The sequence below is a fragment of the Clarias gariepinus genome, chromosome 2 (assembly GCF_024256425.1).
Source record: "Clarias gariepinus isolate MV-2021 ecotype Netherlands chromosome 2, CGAR_prim_01v2, whole genome shotgun sequence".
NCBI classification, from domain to species: Eukaryota; Metazoa; Chordata; class Actinopteri; order Siluriformes; family Clariidae; genus Clarias; species Clarias gariepinus.
Window position 1 is genome coordinate 50227228 of NC_071101.1, and position 23186 is coordinate 50250413.

At 39.0% G+C, this 23186-nt stretch overlaps 3 protein-coding genes across 3 annotated transcripts; all 3 read left to right on the forward strand.

Annotated features, from left to right (window-relative positions):
* Positions 1-4233: 4233 nt before the first annotated feature.
* On the forward strand, positions 4234-5229 carry LOC128516093 (trace amine-associated receptor 13c-like). Its single transcript, XM_053490391.1, has one exon. The coding sequence runs from the start codon at positions 4240-4242 to the stop codon at positions 5227-5229; it is 990 nt and encodes a 329-aa protein (XP_053346366.1). The 5' UTR covers positions 4234-4239.
* Positions 5230-11826: 6597 nt separating this feature from the next.
* On the forward strand, positions 11827-12816 carry LOC128541478 (trace amine-associated receptor 13c-like). The gene has a single exon (XM_053511924.1). The coding sequence runs from the start codon at positions 11827-11829 to the stop codon at positions 12814-12816; it is 990 nt and encodes a 329-aa protein (XP_053367899.1).
* A 3439-nt stretch (positions 12817-16255) lies between these two features.
* On the forward strand, positions 16256-17245 carry LOC128541486 (trace amine-associated receptor 13c-like). The gene has a single exon (XM_053511933.1). It carries the CDS (start codon positions 16256-16258, stop codon positions 17243-17245), a length of 990 nt encoding a protein of 329 aa, XP_053367908.1.
* The last annotated feature ends 5941 nt before the right edge of the window (positions 17246-23186 follow it).

The following is a 23186-nucleotide window of genomic DNA, read 5'->3' on the forward strand; positions in this document are numbered from 1 at the left end:
GACCAAAGAGGAGATTTATGGATGCAGTGAGAGAGGACATGAAGTTAGTTGGTGTGAGAGAAGAGGATGCAGAGGATAGGGTTAGATGGAGGCAGATGATTCGCTGTGGCGACCCCTGAAAGGGAACAGCCGAAAGACAAAGAAGAAGAGCAGACACTCCACCTGAGGGACCACTACTCCAACATTCTGCTCCTCCAGTGTGTAAGTTCTGTCTTGCACAAAAATGTTGAGGTCCTGAATTAGAAAACAACAACATGAACAGTATAGACATAACATACATTGTGTTGTGCTTAAAAATTTTTTTTTTGTATAAAATCATTAGTCATACCTCCATGTCGCATGAAACATTGACTGCATTCTGTACAAGTCCTATTTCCCACAGCTGATTGGGGGAAAGATTTTGTTCTGTACGGATGGAATGGTCATTCCATGCATCAGTGAAGGTCTCTAGGTCTCTTTGGAGGCGAGGAAGAAAAGCATAATGTGCACAGAAGAGATGAAGGCTGTTTGATGGGTCAAGAGAACCACTCTCTTCCAAACTATGTAAAACATCATAATACACATTTGAAACCGACATCCACACGTCTTTCCACAATCGTTCGATCCTAAATGTAAGAGACAAAAACAACCTTATTTCTTAGTCATTTATAATTCAAAAAGTAGAACAAATACATTACCTACACTAACGTAACACAAAATTACCTCTGATTATGAACGCTCTTCCCCGAAATGAAACTTTCCCTGCCACAGCCCTGAACAGTGAACATCCATCTTGCTATGTCCACATTTTCCACACCTTGGTCTGCTCTTACCCTACACATTGAGACAATACATTTAATAAGGACAGACATACAGACTAAAATGTGCATACATACCGTGAAGAAACTCCATGCTTCTCTACTGCCTCGAGAAAGAAACCTAGAGCAGTCTCTGCTTTGTTGTTGTTTGTGGCCCCCAGATACATGGTCTGATAAAATAATTTAGTTAAGTTACTGCCATCTTACACAATTAATTCATGATTGTATCACACATATGGTACACACAGAGGTCACACAAATAAAGATCCACCACTAACCTTTCTTGAGTAGCCATCTATGCCCCCAAATATTACTAAGCCATATCTGAATATAAAAAAAGAAAACCTCTTATGCACACAGGTACCTAAACAGTTTTAATAACAGAATAACATATCTTGCTGTACAAATATTGTCTACAAAAATATTTTAACCTACAGTACCTAATCAGCTTGTGGTTGGTGTCCAAATGCATGAGGGATAGAGGAGCCTTAACTGAATATGATCTTCTCACAACATGTCCAAGTTGTGACAATCTAGCAAGGACTCCAGCTGAATCAACTCTATTCATAGAATCCCAGACTCTGCTCCACTGGACTCGATGACCACGAGCTTTCAAGTGTCCTCTCATCATTCTGTAGCCTGAGTGTGGTGATGTTGTTTTGATTGCAACCACAAGGTTGTCTAACTCCTCGTCAGTCAATTGACTGTATGTTCCTCTCACACTAATACCAAACTCTTGCATTCTACGTTCCACGGTTGGTGTTGACATGCCAATCAGTTTTGAAATGCAAGATACAGTCAGACCAACTTCTATCAATCGTCTGAGATGCTGTTCAGATACAGTGATTTTGGGACGTCCCGTTGGTCCAGCAGTTTCATTTACAACAACTGAAAGGGTACGTCTTGTGTCCAGGCAATTAGAAAGAATAGAACACAGGTTTGAAAGGCACTGCATTACCTCGTGAGGCACATGTTCGCGACTTGCATGTGAAGTGATCAATGTCAAATCATTTGTGCAAATAAAATATAAATAATCCAGGTCCAGAGGCAAGCGCTGCATGACTTCCTGTAATCGTGACAAGAGTCTCTCTAAAAGCAGCCTTGTCACTGCCTAAGAATATACATGAAATAATAAGTAAAAATACCAAAATAAATAAAAGTGATCAATTATTTGATACTCGGTACAACATAAAGCTTGCAGAAAATATTTATAACGCACATAAGAAATGTATCGGGAACCCCCAAAAAAAACAATTAAGGCCAATTACCTGAGACTGTCCAGCATTTGCCAGCTGACGGGGGCTATCCATCTTCACACCTGTACACAGTCATGAGTCGCGCTGGAGTGACGTAATCTCCCCCTTCGACTGATTGGCTAGAGGAGCAGCTGTCAATTCGGACTAGTTAACCAATGGTGACACTGAAGCCCACCCTAATTTACATCAAACTCTGTCGGCAAAGTTTTGAAACGCAAGCGCAAAACATGAGAACGTGAGCAAAAGGGAAAGGAGCATAAGCACACAAAAAATTTAAATATGAGCGGAAAACCTGATTTTGTTTGTGACTCGAAAAATGCTGAATTCGTGTTTCAGTTTTGTGCAATATAATTTGTAATGGGTTTACATTTGGAATTTGCGCTAATTTTTTTTCGACCCGTGACCGCGTTGTTTGTTTTTCTAAATGACTTTGCATCTATTTTTAATTTTTGTGTGTTATAATTTTAAGAGTCTTTCATTTTCTTTTATTTACGCTTATTATTTTTAGATCTGTTACCGCAATACTTTTGATGGAAATTTGATCCCATAGGCCGAGGCTTCGAGGCCTGGTTCACGCAGCAAGCCAAGGTCACGTAGCTTTTCCCGCAGCTCATCGTCGATATCATTAACCAGGTTATTTAGGTTGAAAAGTGTCTGGCTGTTGTATGTACGGACACCAGTTGCGAAGATATCCATACACATAGAAAAATAAACGCGCTACACACAAAACGTAAACAATAATCAATAGTAGTGTTTCTAGCTGTAGAATAGACTGGTTTTTAGATTCACCTCTCTGGTATACTTGTAAATTGCAAAAGATGAAGACAGCTGGGCATGTCCTTGAGTGACATCTATAGGTCTCAGGACTTATTGTTCATAAGCAAGTCCACAGAGGGAATCAGAGGGCCTATGCAAGACCCTTGAGAGCTGCAAGATCAAAGTTTTACCTAAATATCATTAACAAAATATCATTAACAATAGCTCTAGAAATTCCAAGCAACTTCCCTGTCCTATTAATCGCTTCCTGAAACCACAATTTCCATCTCATTTGAAAGCTACAGAGTTGTAATAACATCATTTGGATGAAAAAAAGTTGATAATACCCGCTCATCTCTACTCATTCCTTTGCACTACCTGTCTTGCTGGATGACACACAGCCAGGAAATTTGCAATCTTTTAGCTGCGTCTCTAATATTGCTCAGCAAGAGGTTGAGGTCATTGTGAGAAAGATGAAAGCATCTAATTGTGCTCTGGACCCTTTTCTGACAGTTCTGGTTAAATTTAACTATTGTGCTTTAGTAGGTAGGCTACCAGAAGGCCTATTCCTGTAGTGCTCACTGCCACAAAACAACAGCGGCCAAAATAAATCAGTTGCATTTCAAAGTCATTCATTAAATGGCGAAAGGGGGTCAAACACCGTATTAGTGTGGTGTTCCTAATAATCCTTGCAGTAGCAGAATATGCAGCAGCAATAAAAACTTCATTCACTTGTCACCTGCGTCTATAGACACAAAGCACATGTTGCACATGTTACCCAGAAAGCTCAGTCTGCATTTAGCACACCAAACTCCCAATGCTCTAAATGCTCATTTACATTAAATTAATTATATTTTCTTTAATATTCCTCAAAGAAAAAAAAAAAGAAAAAACAGTACCAATATCCAATGTAAATCAGGTTGTTACATGTATATTATGATTTTATTTTTATTTTCCACCTAAAAACTGTAATGATATATGTTGCTTTTTTACAGATATGCAAATATTCTGCTGTGATGTTATTTATAAATTACTTTTCAAGGTATCTTTGAAAATACTGAATTGTTTTTTTACCTAATAACGGAAAATGATAATTAACTATTAACTATAAACTTTTTTGTTGTGTGTACAGTAACATACATTCATGCATTTGTTTTTATACGAATTAATGCAAACACTTCATTTAACTTAACAGAAAGCGAAGGCACTCCATCAGTTCAGGTAAAAGCACATGAGATGAGGAAACCATTCTGCTGATGTTTAGTATAGGCCTTTTCTTTCAACAAGGAATTGCATTCTGTCACTCAAATTAGGGAGGTGTGATCATTTTCTAAGATATAAAAACAACAGAACTGGTTGAGCCATGTGTCATTTAAGTATACATTGTATAAATAATATAACCATTAACCATTGCACAAATACATGTGTTTATGAACCTGACAGAATTTAACCAGTCGGATCGCTGTGAGCATTTCTCCTGTCCAGAGAGATCTGTATCTCCTGCTGTTTATATCTTACTGTACATATGTTCATCTGCTATAGTTCTGCTAACAGTGTGTGGAAATCTGCTTGTCATTATTTCAGTTTTTCACTTTAAACAGCTTCACACAGCAACTAACACATTTGTGCTCTCTCTTGCTGTGTCAGATTTCCTTGCTGGCATTTTTGTAATGCCGCCAATGCTCATCTGGACTATTGAGTCATGCTGGATTTTTGGAAATTTTTTTTGCACCATCTACTGGTTCATTAGTGGCATCTTTACTATATCAACCTATACTATTGCTCAGATCGCTGTGGACCGGTATTTGGTTCTCTCAAACCCCTTTCTCTACATAAACATTGTCTCTCTGAGAATCACTCGTGTTGTAGTTATTTTAAACTGGTGTGTAGTTCTGGTCTATGTCTTAGTTGTTTTACATTTTAATGGAAACTTCACAAACTCTGTAATGTGTCTTGGGGAGTGTTTTCTGTCTCTGAATGAGGTTTGGTCTGTAATTGATCTGGTTTATTCATTTACATTTCCACTCTCTGTCATAATCATATTGTATACTCGAGTTTTTGTGATTGCCAAGAAACATGCCACTGCTATCAGAGAGCTTAACAATCACACACGGCCTAAAACACAGAAAATCACATCATACTCAATGAAATCTGAGAGAAAAGCAGCTAAAGTCCTTGGCATTGTAGTGTTTGTGTTTATAATGTGTTTACTTCCATATTTTATTTACAGTTTATTGGGCAATGTTATTGAACAACAGAGAGAAACATATCAGAAAATCTCAATCTTGGTTTGTCTAAACTCCACCATTAATCCAGTTATTTATGCTCTGTTTTACCCGTGGTTTAGGAGGTGTATTAAATTAATTATAAGTCAGCGAATTTTCAAAACAAACTCTGCATTTATCAATGTACTTTCTTAAATGTTAAATCTTTTTAATAATGTTCACAAATATTGCTGTTGTACTATAAATATTTAACATTTTTATAACACATTTTGGCCCCAAAATGATGTACACTACAATAGTATCTAAAAGTAAGATTTATTTTTGATTAATCAGATCAAAAATTTATAGAAATTACACTCTTGTAAAATGTCTATTAAAGAAATGGTTCGAATTACAGAGCCATGAAAGGTATTCATACCCCTCTTTGTTATGTTACAAACACAAATGTATATGTACTTTATTGGGATTTAATGTGATTACTCTGAAACCAGTAACTAAAATCCAGTGGAACCAATTGCTTTCAGAAATCACCTAATTAGTACAATGGAACCTTGGATTACGAGCATAATTCGTCCTGGAAGCGGGCTTGTATTTTAAAACACTTTTAAACCAAATCGATATAAGAATAATGGGAACTCAAATTATTTGTTCCAAAACGCAAATAAATTAATTCATAAAAATAACTAACACAAAATGTTAAGTAAAAATAAAACAAATTAACCTGCACTTTACTTTTTAAAAAAAGGAAAACGTAAATCCCGACAGATAAATGTTTTCATTTGTGCGGCCCTGTGTATGTGTGTGTGATCTGAAGTAAGCTCAACTCTCCCCGTTCTCGTCTAACACACTTACCCTTCCTCCACTCTTTTCACATGAGTGCACACAACAGAAACACTTTTATTGGAAAAATAAACAAGAAATCTCTCTAATGACACTCGAATCACTGCTGTAAAGTAAAAAATAAAACAAATGAATCTGAACTTTACCTTTGAAAAGAATGGCGACAGAGCAGTGTTTCTGTGTAGAGCAGGGAGAAGGAGTGTGTATGTCTGTGTGTCTGTGAAGGCAAAAGTAGGAGGGGTCTAAGTGTGTGTGGCATGGTGTTCAATGACGTGCAAGTACACAGACACAAAGAGCAGACTGAGCCTTGAGCAGAGAGAGAAAATAGATTTTTAACCTCTCTAATGAAACAGGTTACTTGCTGTAACCCTGTTCCCTGAAAAGGCGGGAACGAGATGCTGCATGAAAACGCTATGCGAACATCTTTTTGTGTTGCTGGTTGTGAAGCATGTGTGTATCAAACACGCCAAATTTTGGCTTATATAACCTCGGTCAGGTGACGCATCTGATGAGATGCACCTGGAGGTTATAAATAGGAGTAAACTGGAAACATTCCTCAGATCGATTTTGTCAGGAGGGATGTCCGGTCACGTAGGCAGTGCAGCATTGGCACGCAGCATCTCGTGTCCGCCTTTTCAGGGAACAGGGTTACAGCAAAGTAACCCGAGACGTTCTCTTTTAAATGCTATGGGAACGAGAGTACCATTGTCGCCGCACTGCAAGTGTCTGGACCCCAAGGTTGTGTAGCGTAAGCGCACAAAGGCTGAAGAAGAACTATCTCTGGGAGGCTGACTCGAAGACCCGTGAGCCCGGAGTAGCAAGAACATCCAGGCTATAAAATGTAACAAATGTGTGCGGAGAGGACCAACCTGCCTCATCACACACTTGCTGCAGGGGAATACCTCTTGCCAGCGCAATAGATGAGGCGATCCCCCTGGTTGAATGAGCCCTAATTCCTAGAGGCGAAGTGAGCCCACGCGCCTCATAGGAGAGGGCAATAGCATCTCTCAGCCAATGTGACAGGGTCTGTGTAGTGGTGGCCGCCCCCCGGTTGCGGCCCCCATAGCAACTAAAAAACTGCTCAGACTTACGCCACTGGCTGGTGCGGTGGACGTAAATCTGAAGAGCACTTACTGGACACAGTAAATAAAGTCTCTCCTGCTCCGGAGCTGTAAAAGGCTTCAAGAACAACAGGGTGCATGGTTAAAAATGGAAATTTCGGGTAAGGATGCAAAATGGCCCTGACTAACCCAGGGGCAAAGTCTAGGCAGGATGGGTAGACTGACAAGGCGTGCAGATCTCCAATTCTCTTCAGAGAGGTAATGGCCATAGAAAAACCATCTTAAGAGTCAGAAACCTGACAGACGCTGACTCTAGTGGTTCGAAAGGCATCTTAATTAGTCCTTAGAGCATGATAGATAAATCCCACGAACCCCATCAATTAGAATGTGGCAGGCTGAAATAGCGATTACGTACGTTCTGAGAGTACTAGGGCACAAGCCCGAGGACAACTTTTACTGCAGAAACTCTAGCACTGAAACAATTCGGCAGTGGACTGGGTCTACATGTTTCATCATTCACCAACTTTTAAATACATTTAATTTGGGGGCTTAAGCTCTTCTAGTGGAGGGAGCCCTAGCACTTAGTGTTAATTATGCTGGCTGGAAGACCAGCTTGACTTAGTTGGTCCTGTTCAGGGGCCAAATGTGAAGGTTCCAAAGCTCGGGCCGGGGATAAAATATTGTCCCCTGCGCCTAAGACAGAAGATTCCTCCTCACTGGAATTACTGACAGTGAGCCGTCGAGGAGCGATATTAGATCTAAGAACCACACTCTGGTCGGCCAATGGGGCGCTATCAGTAAGAGGCGCAAACCCTGTTGACGATCCTCGCCAAGACTCCTGGGAGCAGAGCTATTGGGAAAAATGCATAAATGCATAATCTGTGCCACGTACGGGCCAAAGTGTCCAGACCCAGGGGAGCTGGAAGAGTCAGAGAGTAGTAAAGGGGACATTTGCTGTTTCTTGCGAGGCAAAGAGGTCCACCTCTGCTACATGAAGTCTCTCCCAGATTGACTGACTACTTCGGGGTGGGGTTTCCATTTCCCATGTGTCAGAGCTTGACTTGACAGCACATCTGCTTTCACATTTATATGCCCTGGAATGTAAATCGTCCTGAGGGACAGGAGCTTGTCCTGTGCCCAAAGCAAAACCTGGTGCACTAGCTTATTCAAGCGACGCGAGCGCAGTCCGCCCTGGCGATTAATTTATGGGACTACCGTAGTGTTGTCCACCCGCACTAGGACATGGTAGCCTCTCAACTGCTGGAGGAAGTGCTTTAGGGCCAGAAATAGAGCCATCATTTCGAGGCAATTGATATGCCGTGCGAGACAGATGCTTCCCCAGCCCGTGAGGAAAGCATCTGTCGTTAGCATCCTGCGACGACAAGACGGACTTAGAGTGGGACCCAGAGTCAGAAACCAGGGTCTGAACCACATACAAAGTCCCTGGCGCATAACCCTTATTGGGGATTGGCCCTCAAGTGAAATCCCCTGATTCTAAGCCACAACTGAGATGCTCTCATGTGCAGAAAGCCCAAAGGTATCACTGTGGATGCAGCTGCCATGAGAGCTAAAGATCTCTGAAAGTGATGAACAGTCACTTTCTGGTCTAGCTTGATTCCCTTCAGGGTGTTGAGAATAGATTCGAGATGAGCGGGAGACAGCTGTGCCCACCTTACGACCGAATCCCATGTAACACCCAAGTATGTTGTCCTCTGAACAGGAAAGAGCACGCTTTTCGTGGCGTTGAGTCTAAATACTAAGAAACAAAGATAAGCTGGGACGACATCCTAATGTCGAAGCGCTAGCTACTGAGACTGGGCCAGCCAGTCATGCGGGTGAGAGCTAGACCAAATGGAAGGACCCGATACTGGTAAGCTTCGCCCCAAAAGCGAACCTCAGGTACCTCCTGTGTTGTGGCAATATTTCTTTATGAAAGTATGCATTCTTCACATTGATTGTCACAAATCAATCACTGATTTGAGAACAATCACTTAGACAGTCAACATTTTGAAGCTGTATTTATTTATTTTTAGATAGCGATTCAGCCCGCGGAAATCAAAAAATTGGACGCAGCCCCCCGTCCCTTTTGGGAACCAAGAAATACCAACTGTAGTAGGCTGACTCTCTGTCTGGTAGGGGGAACATGTTCTATGGCCCCTTTCCCCAGCAACTTCTGTCAGCAGATGCGCCCTTTCCGGTTTCACGGAAGTGGTGACCACGCCGTTGAAACGCGGAGGGCGATGTGCAAACTGAATCCTGTAGCCTTTTTCTACAGACTTTAACACCCATGGAGATATGGCTGGCAGTAGCTTTCACGCTGCCAGTTTCTCCAAAAGGGGCAAAAGTTTAAGCACTTTGGCTGCATGAGGGGGTGTTAGTGGTTCGGCATCCTGGAGTGCAGCAGGATATGACCGAAGGACTAATGTGCTGTTGGAGACCAGTGATGTCTGAAACACCAAAGGTGGCAAAAACTGAACACTGACCCCCTGGGGGTGCCAGGGAGGGCACCTTCTTATAGGCGGGGACCGGCGGGGGGTCACCCCCGTGGTCCTGCGCACATGAGCCTCAGGACTTCTTCTTTAAAAAGAAGACAGTGCTGCGGTCTGATCTCTTTGAGGCGGCTTGTGAGGGGCGGCGCCAATCCTTACAAGGGGGTGCCTGGCTGCTGACGCTTTCCTTCTGCGCCTGCCATCTGGTCGAGACTGGGTGGCTGAAAGTCTCGACTCTTGAGCATGAGCCCAAAAGCCTTCCCAAACTTCATGTACTTTTATAAACATTTTAAATATAAACAAATAAAATACAGCTTTTCGTTTCTCAGAGGTAAACGGAAAAGTGAAGTTGTTCAGCTGTTTAGTGTCACTATGCAGATGTTACACTCAGTGTAGTTACCAAAATCTTTAGTTTAGTTCTCATTCAGTGGCCACACATCACTTCCACATTTCCCTCGCTTTTATTACATGAGCATAAGCAGTGAAACAATTTGCCGATTAGGCGCGTGGTTCGTTGCCTAGCAACACTGAACAAAACGAGGCATAATCGTGGTGTTTGCTTCGGTTATATATATATATGGAATGAAACCTGAGATAGATACATATACGCACTGAATGAGGCATAGATAGTTGGCGTGATCCCTTGCGCCATCTGCTGAGAGAAATGAGAATCGCAGGTTGGAAAAGGCAGGAAACGGCATGACTGCGCCGCAGCTGTCAGCAATTTCACATAAATAAGAACAAAATAGCTTTATACTGGCTTTTACTGGTGCGATTTTGAAAATGTAAGCATACAGGGTGATTAAGCTCACAGAACTAGGAAAAGTCATGAAAGGAGGGTCCTGGAATTTGATCGAGTGTGAAGTATTTTTTTTTTTTTTACCCCCTTGCGGTCAAATGACCGCTGCTCGGCGCTTCTAGTGTTAAGGACTTACTTTCCTCTGAAACTAAATCCTAGACTTCCCTACAGGGAGACTTAAGTGAGTTTAGATCTCCAGTACCTGAGTGCAGGGACCCCCAGGGCTATGTGTTCAGTCCACTGCTGTTCACTCTGCTGACTAACAACTGTGCATCAATCAACAGTTCAAACCACGTTATGTTTGCCATGTTTCTAAGGAAACTAAGGCTGGTGTTATTAGCAATTAGAATAATGATACTGTATTCATTTAACTGGTGCAGAGCCAGCAACCTGTTTCTAATTGTAGACATAACAATAAGAGTAAAGTGTTGATTGTTGGAGACCACCTTCATCTGAACTTTGATGGCTCCTGTTTTGTGGCGTGCCCTTATCAGCCTGCTCAGAATAGCACAGTGCAGTTTCCGGCAGATCTGCCCCTTGCATCACTTGCGGCAGTACAGGTCCTTAGTGTAGTTTGGTGGCAAAGCTAAGTTGGTCCTTAGCTCTATAGCTAAGAAAGTTCAGCAGTGTGTCTGCTTTGTGTAAAGGCTGAGGGACGCCACCTTCCATTCCATTTTAAGCATATTCTACAGAGAGACTATCAAGAGCACCATGAGCAGTTGTATTTCTAATTAGTGTGAAAATTGACATAAAACATGTCATGAACAGACCCTGCAGTGGATCGTGATGACAGCTAATATCATTGTGTTCATTCTTCCTTCTATTATTAACATTTACTAACTAGTGACAATAAGTAATTAATCATCTTATTGTCACATCATGCTGTTTAATCTATTACTGTTACTAATATTACTGTCCATCTACATATCTGGAAGTCATTAATTTATTTTTTTTCCTGTGTTGCTTCCCCTCTATTTCAGGCATTTATTCAATTCTACTACAATACAGTAAAATTTTGCAAAAAGAAGAGCTATATACACTTCAGAATTCAACTCGCCACTTATATACAGTAAGTGGTCACATGACCCACTTGCCCTGCCAGCCTTACATGCCCATGCTTAACATGGTCTTTATTATGTTTGATAGTTGATATATGATTTTTTGACATAGGCCAGTAATGTTTACAATTGAAGACAATATTTTCAATTGGCTCATTTCTTATAAACACAATTATTGCTATTGATGAATTTGGCACTGCACTTCAGGTCTGTTTAATCTTTCATACCTTGATGTATTTGATTTCATATGAATGGATGCACAACAGTGTTCAATTAAGTTGACGGACAGCAAAGGTCATCCTATGGGTCCGTACAATGCAGTTAAAAGAAAATAAAATTTTATGCACATTCTGCTGATATTTAGTGTAGGCCTTTCATTTTAACAAGGCATTGCATCATATCTATCATGTTTCCACTTAAAGTAGGGAGGTGTGATAAATTTCCAAAGTATAAAAACACCAGAGTCAATTGAGCCATGAGTCATTTCATTATAACTTATTTACAGTTATTGTTTTTCTTTAAACCTTAAAGAAATACCTGTGTTTATGAACCTGTCAGAGTTTAATCAGTCTGATCGCTGTGAGCATTTCTCCTGTCCAGAGAGATCTGTATCTCCTGCTGTTTATATCTTACTGTATGTGTGTTCAGCTGCTGTGGTTGTGCTAACAGTGTGTGGAAATCTGCTCGTCATCATCTCTGTTTTTCACTTTAAACAGCTTCACACACCGACTAACATGCTTGTGCTCTCTCTGGCTGTGTCAGATTACCTTGCTGGCTTTTTTGTAATGCCGCCAATGTTAATCTGGACTATTGAATCATGCTGGATTTTTGGGAAAGTTTTTTGCCTCATATACTGGCTGATTAGTTGTTTCCTTACGATATCCATCTATACTGTTGCACATATTGCTGTGGATCGATATTTCGCTCTCTCCAATCCCTTTCTTTACATGAACTTTGTGTCCGTAAAAAACACTCGTGTTGTAATAGTTTTTGACTGGTGTGTAGTCATGGGCTTTAGCCTAGCTGTTCTTTATTTTAACGGAAATAATCAAAATTCAGTAATGTGTTCTGGAGAGTGTTTTCTCCCTCTAAGTGAGGTTTGGACTGTAATTGATCTTGTTGTATCATTTATATTTCCACTTTCTATCATAATCATATTGTATACTCGAGTTTTTGTGATTGTTAGGAAACATGCCACTGCTATCAGAGAGCTTAATAATCACACACGACCTAAAACACAGAAAATCACCTTACAGTTAATGAAATCTGAGAGAAAAGCAGCTAAAGTCCTTGGAATTTTGGTTTTTGTATTTATAATGTGTTTACTCCCATATTTCCTTTACAGTTTTTTAGGGAATGTCATTGAACTACAGACAGAAACCTTTCAGAAATTTTCGGTCTTGTTTTGTCTTAACTCCACCATTAATCCGGTTATTTATGCTCTGTTTTACCCGTGGTTTAGGAAATGCATGAAATTAATTGTAACACTGAAAATATTCAAAACAGACTCTGCGTTAATTAATGTGCTTTATTAAAATGTCTGTTTAACTCCTTTCAATAATGCACCTAAATGTTGCTATTATAATTTAAGGAATATAATAACTTATAACACATTTCAACCCCATTATGTATATCATAATGTACTATTAAAGGTAAGTTTTTTTTTTTTTAACTCCTGGAATAGAAATCGATAAAATATTGCAATAAGATATTTGTTATAGATATGTAAAGGAAATGTGAATTATACTACTATACTATAAAGTTGTACTGGTCATAATTATTGGCACCCCTGCTTAGGATGTGTTCTTAGGCTTTTAATTTTTTTTTTCATTGTAGAAGCATAATCTCAACCTGAAAATTGTGGAAAAATCTAACCCTTACTTAAGTGAATAAAACAAAAATACATAACTAAAAAGATATATATATATATATATATATATATATATATATATTTTTTTTTTTATAAAAATCACCTGGACACAATTATTGGCACCCCCAACAATTTTCATAAAATAAATGTAATTGGAGCATTTTTTCATATTTACTGTAGTTTAAAAAGGTGATCAGAGTATCTAAAAACTTTTAATAAATAATTTACGACTTTCTATTCAGCTTGTGGTTTAAATATGACATGACTCAGAGGCGCATTTCTCTTATGCACTCTTCAACATGGGAAAGACAAGAGAACACCTCCCTCTAAATAAGTAAGGCAGATGTGTGTCGACCCATAAGTCAGGTAATGGATACAAGAAAATAGCCACTCACCTAAATTCACCCGTACCTACAGTCAGTGGAATCATTAAGAAGTTTAAAACAACTGGAACATTGACAAACAAGGCCCATGTTTATCTTGACACGCCTAGGAAAGAAAAAAAGCCCTTTCATACCTATAATTGCAAACATAAATGTCTGGAGTTTAGTGGGACTTCACCTGGAACTGTGTGTTGTGGTCAGATGAGACTAAGATTGAGCTTTTTGGCAAAAAAACAAATAAAAACAAAAACACTGTCTGGGTCTGGCGTAAAACAAAAGAAGAGTATAAAGAAAAGCACTTCATGCCTGTTTTTTTTTCCTCTCTCTCTCTCTCTCTCTCCATATATATATATATATATATATATATACGCGTAACTCATCCCATACGCGTAACTCATCCCATAACCTCATACTCCAGTACACCTATCCTGAATGGCAACTACGCTAATTCTCTCCATCTTTTCTGTATTTTTCTACCCATCCTGAGACATCTGGAGATTGTGCCAGCTTCAGTAGACAAAGGCCAACCCTGCGAGGTTTCTAAGGCATCTTGAGAAGGACCTGCTCCAGCTAGATTCTGCTTTATGATGGCTGGAGCTACACATCCTGCTCCTGTGCTTCCAGTGATCCTGACCCCATCTGCCCTCTGCACCTACTGCTGAACTGAATCTACACAACTTCTGATATATTGAACTTTCACCTGCACAACACACTTGATGTTATTTCTATCTGTTATCACCCAGATGAGGATGGGTTCCCTGTTGAGTCTGGTTCCTCTCAAGGTTTCTTCCTATTGCCATCTCAGGGAGTTTTTCCTTGCCACTGTCACCATCACCCTTGGCTTGCTCATCAGAGACATTTCATTCATCATTCATTCATTTCATTATTATCACACTTCCAAATATTTTCTTTTCTTTTCTTTTCTTTTCTAAAAAAAAAAAAAAAAAAAAAAAAAATCTTTAATTTTTTTTTGTGAAGCTGCTTTGGGACAATGACCATTGTTAAAAGCGCTATATAAATAAAATTGAATTGAATTGAATTGAATATACATGTGTGTGTGTGTGTGTGTGTGTGTAAGGTAGCTGTCAAAAAACACATGCGTGTACTAATAAACTTTCGTACATATTGGCCTAAGGTTGTGCATAAAGATGGCAGACAAGGACACGTCTTACATTGTGTTGTTGTATATTTTCTTATTACACTCAACAAAAATATAAACGCAACACCTTCGTTTCTGCTCCGATTTTTCATGAGATGGACTTAAAGATCTAAAATTCATTCCAGATACACAATATTTACAACATTTCTCTCAAACATTGTTTACGAATCAGTCTAAATGTGTGATAGTGAGCACTTCTGCTTTGCTGAGATAATCCATCCCACCTCACAGGTGTGCCACATTAAGATGCTGATCTGACATCATGAGTAGTGCACAGGTGTACCTTATACTGCCCACAATAAAAGGCCACACTGAAATGTGCAGTTTTGTCTTACAGCAAAATGCCACAGATGCCACAAGCATTGAGGGAGCGTGCAATTGGCATGCTGACAGCAGGAATGTTTAGTGGGTGTTTTAATAAAAGTTGTATATATATATATATATATATATATATATATATATATATATGTGTGTATGTATGTGTGTGTGTGTGTATGTATGTGTGTGTGTGTGTGTATGCACGTATGTATATGTATGTAGATAAGAAAAAATGTAGAACAGGTTTTTCTTTATTGTTCCACAATAAAGTGTGTTAAAAACCTCAAACCTCTCTCTCTCTCGCCTTAAGTAAGTGTGTGTGTGTGTGTGTGTGTGTGTGTGTGTGTGAGTGAGAGAGAGAGAGAGAGAGAGAAGCACCCCCTTTCTGCTTCATATACACACAATAACACATGCTCTGCTTTTCGCAGAAACACTGCTCTGTCGCGATTCTTTTCAAAGGTAAAGTGCAGGTTCATTTGTTTGTTTGACTTTACAGAAGTGATTCCATCATTAGGTGCTTACATGAGTGCCATTAGTTATATTCCTTGCTAATTTTTCCGACCAAACAGTCTTTCCATTAATGTGTGTTTATATGAAATTCAAATAAGAGGTTTACTGTGTAATAAATGTTTATTAGAAGGTTAAAAGTTTTTTTTTCTCCTCAGCCTCTCTTATGTGTGTGTGCGCGAGTAATTTGGCACAGTGCCGGTTCACACACTCTCTCTAATGTGGGAGGGCTTCACACACACACACACACGCACACACACACGGCGCCTGCGCACATAAAAGGAAACACTTATCTGTCTGGATTTATTTTTACTTTTTTTTAAGTGTAGGCTAATTCGTTTTATTTTTACTTAATATTTTGTGTTAGTTATTTTTATGTTATTTTTTTTTGAGCTGTGGAATAAATAATTTAAGTTTACATCATTTCTTATTAGAAAATTCAATTTGGTTTACTAGGAATTGGTTTTGGAATACGTGCCCACTTCCGGAACAAATTATGCTCGTAATCCAAGGTTCCACGGTATTTGGATTTATATGACTGCATGCAAAACACTATGTTTAGTGTTAACCTTTTCCTTTAAACAAGCCATTGCATCATACCTATCATTCAGTCACTCAAATTAGGGAGGTGTGATCAATTTGCAGAATATAAAAACACCTGAACTGGTTGGGAGATTTATTATACATTTTTAACAGTTATTATTATTATTATGATTTGAAAAAATAATAGAGAGTTTATGAACTTGACAGAGTTTAATCAGTCTGATCGCTGTGAGCATTTCTCTTGTCCAGAGAGATCTGTATCTTCTGCAGTTTATATCTTACTGTATGTGTGTTCAGCTGCTGTGGTTGTGCTAACAGTGTGTGGAAATCTGCTCGTCATCATCTCTGTTTTTTACTTCAAGCAGCTTCACACACCGACTAACCTGCTTGTGCTCTCTCTGGCTGTGTCAGACTTACTTGCTGGAATTTTTGTAATGCCACCAATGTTAATCTGGACTATTGAGTCATGCTGGATTTTTGGGATTTTTTTTTGCACCATCTACTGGCTGATTAGTTTTACCTTTACAATATCAACCTTTACTGTTGCACAGATTGCTGTAGATCGTTATTTGTTTCTGTCAAAGCCCTTTTTATATATGAACATTGTCTCTCTAAAAATCACTCGTGTTGTAATTATTTTAAATTGGTGTGTGGTGGTGGGCTACAGCATAGCAGTCCCTTATTTCAATGGAAACTTCTCTGGTTCTGTAATGTGTCCTGGAGAGTGTTTTCTCTATCTAAATGAAGTTTGGTCTGTAATTGATCTTGTGTATTCATTTATATTTCCACTTTCTGTTATAATCATATTCTATACTCTGGTTTTTGTGATTGCTAAGAAACATGCCACTGCTATCAGAGAGCTTAATAATCACACACGACCTAAAACACAGAAAATCACCTCACACTCAATGAAATCTGAGAGAAAAGCAGCTAAAGTCCTCGGCATTTTAGTGTTTGTGTTCATAATGTGTTTACTTCCATACTTTATTTACAGTTTATTGGGCAACGTTATTGAACTACAGAGAGAAACCTTTCAGAAACTCCTAATCTTGGTTTCTTTAAACTCCACCATTAATCCAGTTATTTATGCTCTGTTTTACCCGTGGTTTAGGAGGTGCATTAAAATAATTATAAGTTTTCAAATACTTCAGACAGACTCCGCTTTAATTAATGTTCTTTTATAGAAGTCTTTTTCACTCTTATAATAATTTAAAGTTACATTTTAAGTCTAGTGTGATGGATTATTGCACTGTATTTTCTAATAGCAACTTTTTTTTTTTTTTTAGTTATTTGGAAAAGAAATCAAGAACAACAGTGTAATAAAATAATTTACTACAAAAAATGACAGGATTTATAGCTTAAAAGAATAATTAAATTACTTACCACGTAAATATAAATGATGAATATCAATGAATGTTAAGAATGTCATGAATACTACAAATACAATACAATACAAATATTTCTATGAAACTCTAATATTATTAATATTTTCTTCTGGTAAAATGGAATAGCGTCATGTAATAATAAAAACTATACAGTATAATGTTAATTGGGTAATGTTTTTTTTTTGTACATGAGCAAAATTCAAATATAAAGACAGATTTCATCCTTAGTTTACAAGTAGTTAAGTAAAGTGTTTTAATTGAAAGCTGAATTAGGGTTTTTTTTACAGTACACACAAACTTTCTTAAACCCAAGGTCAATTTACACCAGCATAATAATATACCAGTTTTTAAAAAGCATTTTAAGGAAACTCATGCCTCTGCCCCCGTTAGCCTTGTTGTCCAAAATTAATTAATTAATTAATTTATTTATTTATTGTAAACTGTTATCAGTCAGTTAAAATCACATAATCAACGACATTTAACATTTTACATTTGGCTAACAGGGTTTTAGTTGCTGGGTTGCCGCTGGGAGACTCTTAGCAGAAGATCATTTCTTGTATGATATTCTTCTCTAAGAAATACTTAGCAAGAGCTTTAGCTGCCAGTAAGTGGGGTTCACACGGTATTATATGAGTATCTCTTGGTGTATTTTCCAAAAAAATATGTATTTTTACAGACTTGCCTGTCCCAGCTAATGGTACAGTTATGCAGCAAAGGAAAAGCATAAATAAATCATTATTTAAAACCTTTGTTATTTACTTTTCACACAAAATTTACACAGTTTTAACTGTGAATTGCTTTATGTGTGCTTTATTTCTGATTTTGTAAAAAAAAAATATTTATAAAAAAATAAATAATTAATCTCATAAGTAAAGAGAGTAGAGAAAGATTAAAACTAAAATAGAACTGTGTATGGTTCATTTGTATTTTTTGTTATACACAGTTGCAGTAATAAACACTTAAATGTTTACTTAAACATTTAACATAATTAATGTTTGAATTTTAATTACTATTTTATCTTTACCAATACAAATTTACACATTGCCACTTCCAGAAAAGCAGCAGGCCATCATCAAACATAAGACAACACCACCTGCCCAAGATAGTGATGCTCCTTTTCAGATGAGCTGAAAAACTTCTGATACTAGAGATGGGCTTATAAGTAAATTATGTGAAGGAAACGTTAATTATAGAAGATAATTATTAGAATAGATTAGAATGGTGACTTGTCTTGTTCCTAGATTGTGTGAAGTGTATTAGACCATATGCAGACAAGAAGATAGGCGCTGGCGTGAAAGAGAGAGGCACCGAGCTGCAGCCATGTGGCATGTATGGTTACTATAATTCAACAAGTTACTGTATGCTCAAAATAAAATTTAGTACATGGTTTTAGAAATTCGGTTTGATTGACCCTCTAAATGTATCTGCATGGTCCTGCCATAGATGAAAAGTCTGAATAAAGGGATTGTTGCCAGGAATACCATTTAAGCCAGATAATATAATATAAATACAACCTTAAATATGGAGGGACTGAATAGTTTAATGAAATAATGGCGAGCATGTGTATATAAGATTACTGAGTCATTTATTTTGAGGTGAATGAACAAAAATGCCACACTGCCATAAGCAAAGGCATTGTCTAATGCACAAAAGGACAAATAAGATCAAGCCTGTGGCTGTGTAAGTTGCTGTGCATGGTTTTTTTTTTTGTTTGTTTGTTTTTTTTAAATTATTTTTAATCATAACATCTCTATGGGATACAAACCACATAACACCAATAATAGTACAGTGTCATTTTATTGTCAGTAAACTGCCATTTTAAATTTATATTGCAGAATGGATATGCATGGTAAAAAACACAATGTGTCACAATATCCAAGTGCTGTGATGGGTTTGCTCTTTATTACAAGTACACTTATGCATTTCTATTTAAATAACACATTTGAGTATGCAAAAAATGTAACAGGAACAGCCTCTTAGTAAGCACAGAGTGAGCTCTTTTGCAAATATATGATGAAATCAACTGGCAAATATCGCAGCTAAGTAAATTGCCCTGTTTTTACATTAGGGTGCGAAAAGAGAAACATAATTGTTAGTAGAATTGGGACATTTGTACTTTGATGTACTATAAAGTACAGTATAAGGGTCTACTGCCCCTGCCTCATAACATCTCAGTGAGACAAAGAGGTTTATCACAAGGAAGCATGAGCACAGCACACAGGCTGTTTTGTGCAAGGATTATAAAAGGTTGTCTCTTAAATGAAGACATTATTATATGGGAGCAAATTAAATTAATAATTATTTGAATTATATCAGCCTTTAAAAAATTTGAAATTTAATCACTGTGGAACAGGGAAGTGGACGTCTTCGATACCGGCTCCCAGTGAGTCTTGTAGAATACAAAACACACCTGCAGGAGAAAGTGCTTCACTGTGATGGCGGAGGGCAGCGGCCCTGTAAGTGCACCTGCAGTCTGTTACACTAATTATATAATGAGAACCTCTGCTGAAAAAAAAAAATGACTCACGCCACTGGCTGATGTGGTGGACGTACATCTGAAGATCACGTACTGGACACAGTAAGTGAAGTCTCTCCTGCTCCGAAGCTGTAAGGCGGAGGACAAAAGGCTTCAAAACAATAGGGTGCATATTGAGAATGGAACTTTCAAGAGATAGTTCAGTAAGAATGCAAAATGGCCCTGACTAGCCCAGGGGCAAAGTCTAGACAAGATGGGGAGCTCCAGCACTGAAACAATTCTGCAGTGGACTGGGTCTATCTGCTTCGTCATGCACCAACTTTCAAAAACATTTCTTTTGAGGGCACAAGCTCTTTTGGGGAGGGAGACCTAGCATTTAGAATAGTCTTAATTACGCTGGCTGGAAGACCAGCATGATTTAATTGGTCCCTTTGAGGGACCGAACGTCCATTCTCCGTGTGTCCCAGATTCATAATTCATATGCCCTGGTATGTAAATCGCCCTGAGGGAGAGAAACCTGGTGCGCTAGCTAACTAGCGACGCGAGCACAGGCCCCCCTGGCAATTAATATATCAGACTGCCATAATGTTGTCCACCCGCACTAGGACATGATAGCCTCTCATCTGCTGGGGGAAGTGCTTAGGGCCAGAAATAGAGCCCTTATTTAGAAGAAATTGATGTGCCGCATTAGAAGAAGGCCTCTTCAGCTCCCTTGGGCTGGACGGTCATCTAAGACCTCACCCCAGCCTGTGAGGTAAGCGTCTGTGGTTAGCATCTGCGATGACAGGACAAACTTAGAGTGGGACTCAGAAACCGGGGTCTGAAACACACAGGAAGGGTACGAAGCACCTGTCGCGTAACCCTTATTGGGGATTGGCCCTAGAGTAAAATCCCCAGTCTTAGCCACAACTGAAATGCTCTCATGTGCAGAAGATCTCTAAAAGTGATGGTCACTTTCTGGTCTAGCTTGATTTCCTTAAGGGTGTTGAGGATGGATTTGACTTTTGGGTTTCAATCCTAGAAACAAAGATGAGCTAGGACAACATGCTGATGTCGAAGCGCTAGCTACTGAGACTGGGTCAGCCAGTCATCTATGTAATTCAAATACGGATGCCCTGGAGTCGTAAGAGCCAGAACTACATCCATGCATTTTATATATGTGCGGGTGAGAGAGCTAAACAAATGGAAGGACCTGATACTGGTAAGTTTCACCCCCGAAAGCGAACCTCCGGAACCTCCTGTGTTGTGGCAATATTTTTATATGAAAGTCGATCCTTCAATCGATTGTCACAAATCAATTGCTTGATAAGATTTGAGAGCAATCACTTTGACAGTCAACATTTTGAAGTTGTATTTATTCATTTATTTTAAGTAGCGGTACAGCCCGCGAAATCTAAAAATTGGACGCAGCCCCCCGTTCCTCTTGGAACCAAGAAATACCAACTGTAGTAGCATGACTCACTGTCTGGTAGGGGAACATGTTCCATGGCCCCATTCCCCAGCAACTTCTTTCAGCAAATGCGCACTTTCCGGTTTCATGGAAGTGGAGACCTCGCCGTTGAAACGCGGAGGGCGATGAGGAAACTGAATCCTGTAGCCTTTATCTACAGTCCTTAACACCCAGAGAGATATGCCTGGCAGTACTGTAGCTTTCACGCTGAAAGACCTGGTCCCCCAGGACTTCTTTTTTGAAAAGAAAGCAGCGCGGCAATCTGATTTTTTAGAAGCGGCCTGTGAAGGGCGACGAGCTGTACCCCAGTCCTTACGGGCGGGTGCCCGGCTACTAATGCTCTCCTTCTGCGCCTCTTGCCTGGTGAGAATCAAATCTGGTCGAGGCTGGGTGGCCGACAGTCTCAACTCTTGAGCACGGCATGGGAGAAATTTCCCAAAAGCCTGTTCATATAGCCTAGCCTCTCGAAACCTGGTGGCGACGGAATTAACAGCCTCGCCAAATAGGCCGGAGGGTGGGACAGGGGCATCAAGGAGGAGTGTTTGATCCTTATCCTTGATGCCTGTCAGATTTAGCCATAGGTGTCTCTCAGCGGACACCAAGGAGGCCATAGAACGGCCAATAGCACCTGCTGTTTGTTTAGTCGCGCGTAGGGACAAGTCAGTAGTCAGTAGTCAGGCGTAATTCTGTGAATGCTTCCTGATTCACAGTGCCGCTCGTGCTCAAATCATTTAGTAGATCAGCCTGGTACGCCTGCAAAATCGTCATGGTGTGCAAGGAAGTACCGGCCTGACCTGCTGACATGCATAAGTGCACAATGTCGGTGAAGACAAAGAATCTGAGAAATGTTTCCGGCTCACTCCTATTCATAACCTGCAGGTGCGTCTCATCAGATGACGTCACCCGACCGAGGTTATATAAGTACAATTTTGGCGTGTTTGATACACACATGCTTCACAACAGGCAAGATGACAAGATGTTACCATAGGGTTTCCACGTAGCCGTTGAATGGGGAACCTATTCTTTAGGAATTATTTCCTATGCGAAAAGTGTTTTAGGTTTTAGAAGTAGACTAATGATTATGAATGTTTTGGGAAAAACAGCAAGGAGACTGACTCTGGCCATTTTAATAATTCATTTATAAATTGATGTCTTTGGTTTCAGCTGTAGTGAAGAAGGTAATCATGTGATCTTGCTATCATGTCATCTCCACAGCAGTAAATGTACCAATAATTCACATTTCATACGAATTACATAATCTTAAATTTGTTTTCTTTTAGTTTACATAAAAGCAGACAATTCAATTTCTATAAGTATATATTTTTCACATCTGTGAGGCAAAAGTATCCTTAGTTGTTGTACAGATATACGTACAACTATACAGAAGTTCACAGAATGGTGCACCCTGTTTACTTTCATTATTTTACAAAATCATAATATTTAGTTGTCATTGTGAGTGCACTTTAATAAAAGTAGAGTCTTATAAAGGCTATGTATCCTATATAGTTTTATTACACTGTGGCAAACCCACTTTTACTGAAGCACATCCAGAGTTTTCTGGCTATGCGTGTGTAACACATGAGAAAATATAAAGGCTCACTGTGTTAACATTTACTTTTCTTAAATTCAATGCAAATAAGTTTCAACATTACATGCAGTTGAGAGTTTACTTGCAATTGTACTTTTAAAATGTAACCTTATAAGCATATTTAACTACTTCAGCAGTGAATGATAAATTTGGTCTGGCTTTAAGATAAAGTCCTTATTTGATATAATTTTATTATTTAATTAACTGTTTTATTGTAAATATGATT

What these genes read in the sequence shown, in the direction of transcription:
- LOC128516093 (XM_053490391.1), top strand. Translation starts at nt 4,240, where the DNA reads ATGAACCTGACAGAATTTAACCAGTCGGATCGCTGTGAGCATTTCTCC.
- LOC128541478 (XM_053511924.1), top strand. Translation starts at nt 11,827, where the DNA reads ATGAACCTGTCAGAGTTTAATCAGTCTGATCGCTGTGAGCATTTCTCC.
- LOC128541486 (XM_053511933.1), top strand. Translation starts at nt 16,256, where the DNA reads ATGAACTTGACAGAGTTTAATCAGTCTGATCGCTGTGAGCATTTCTCT.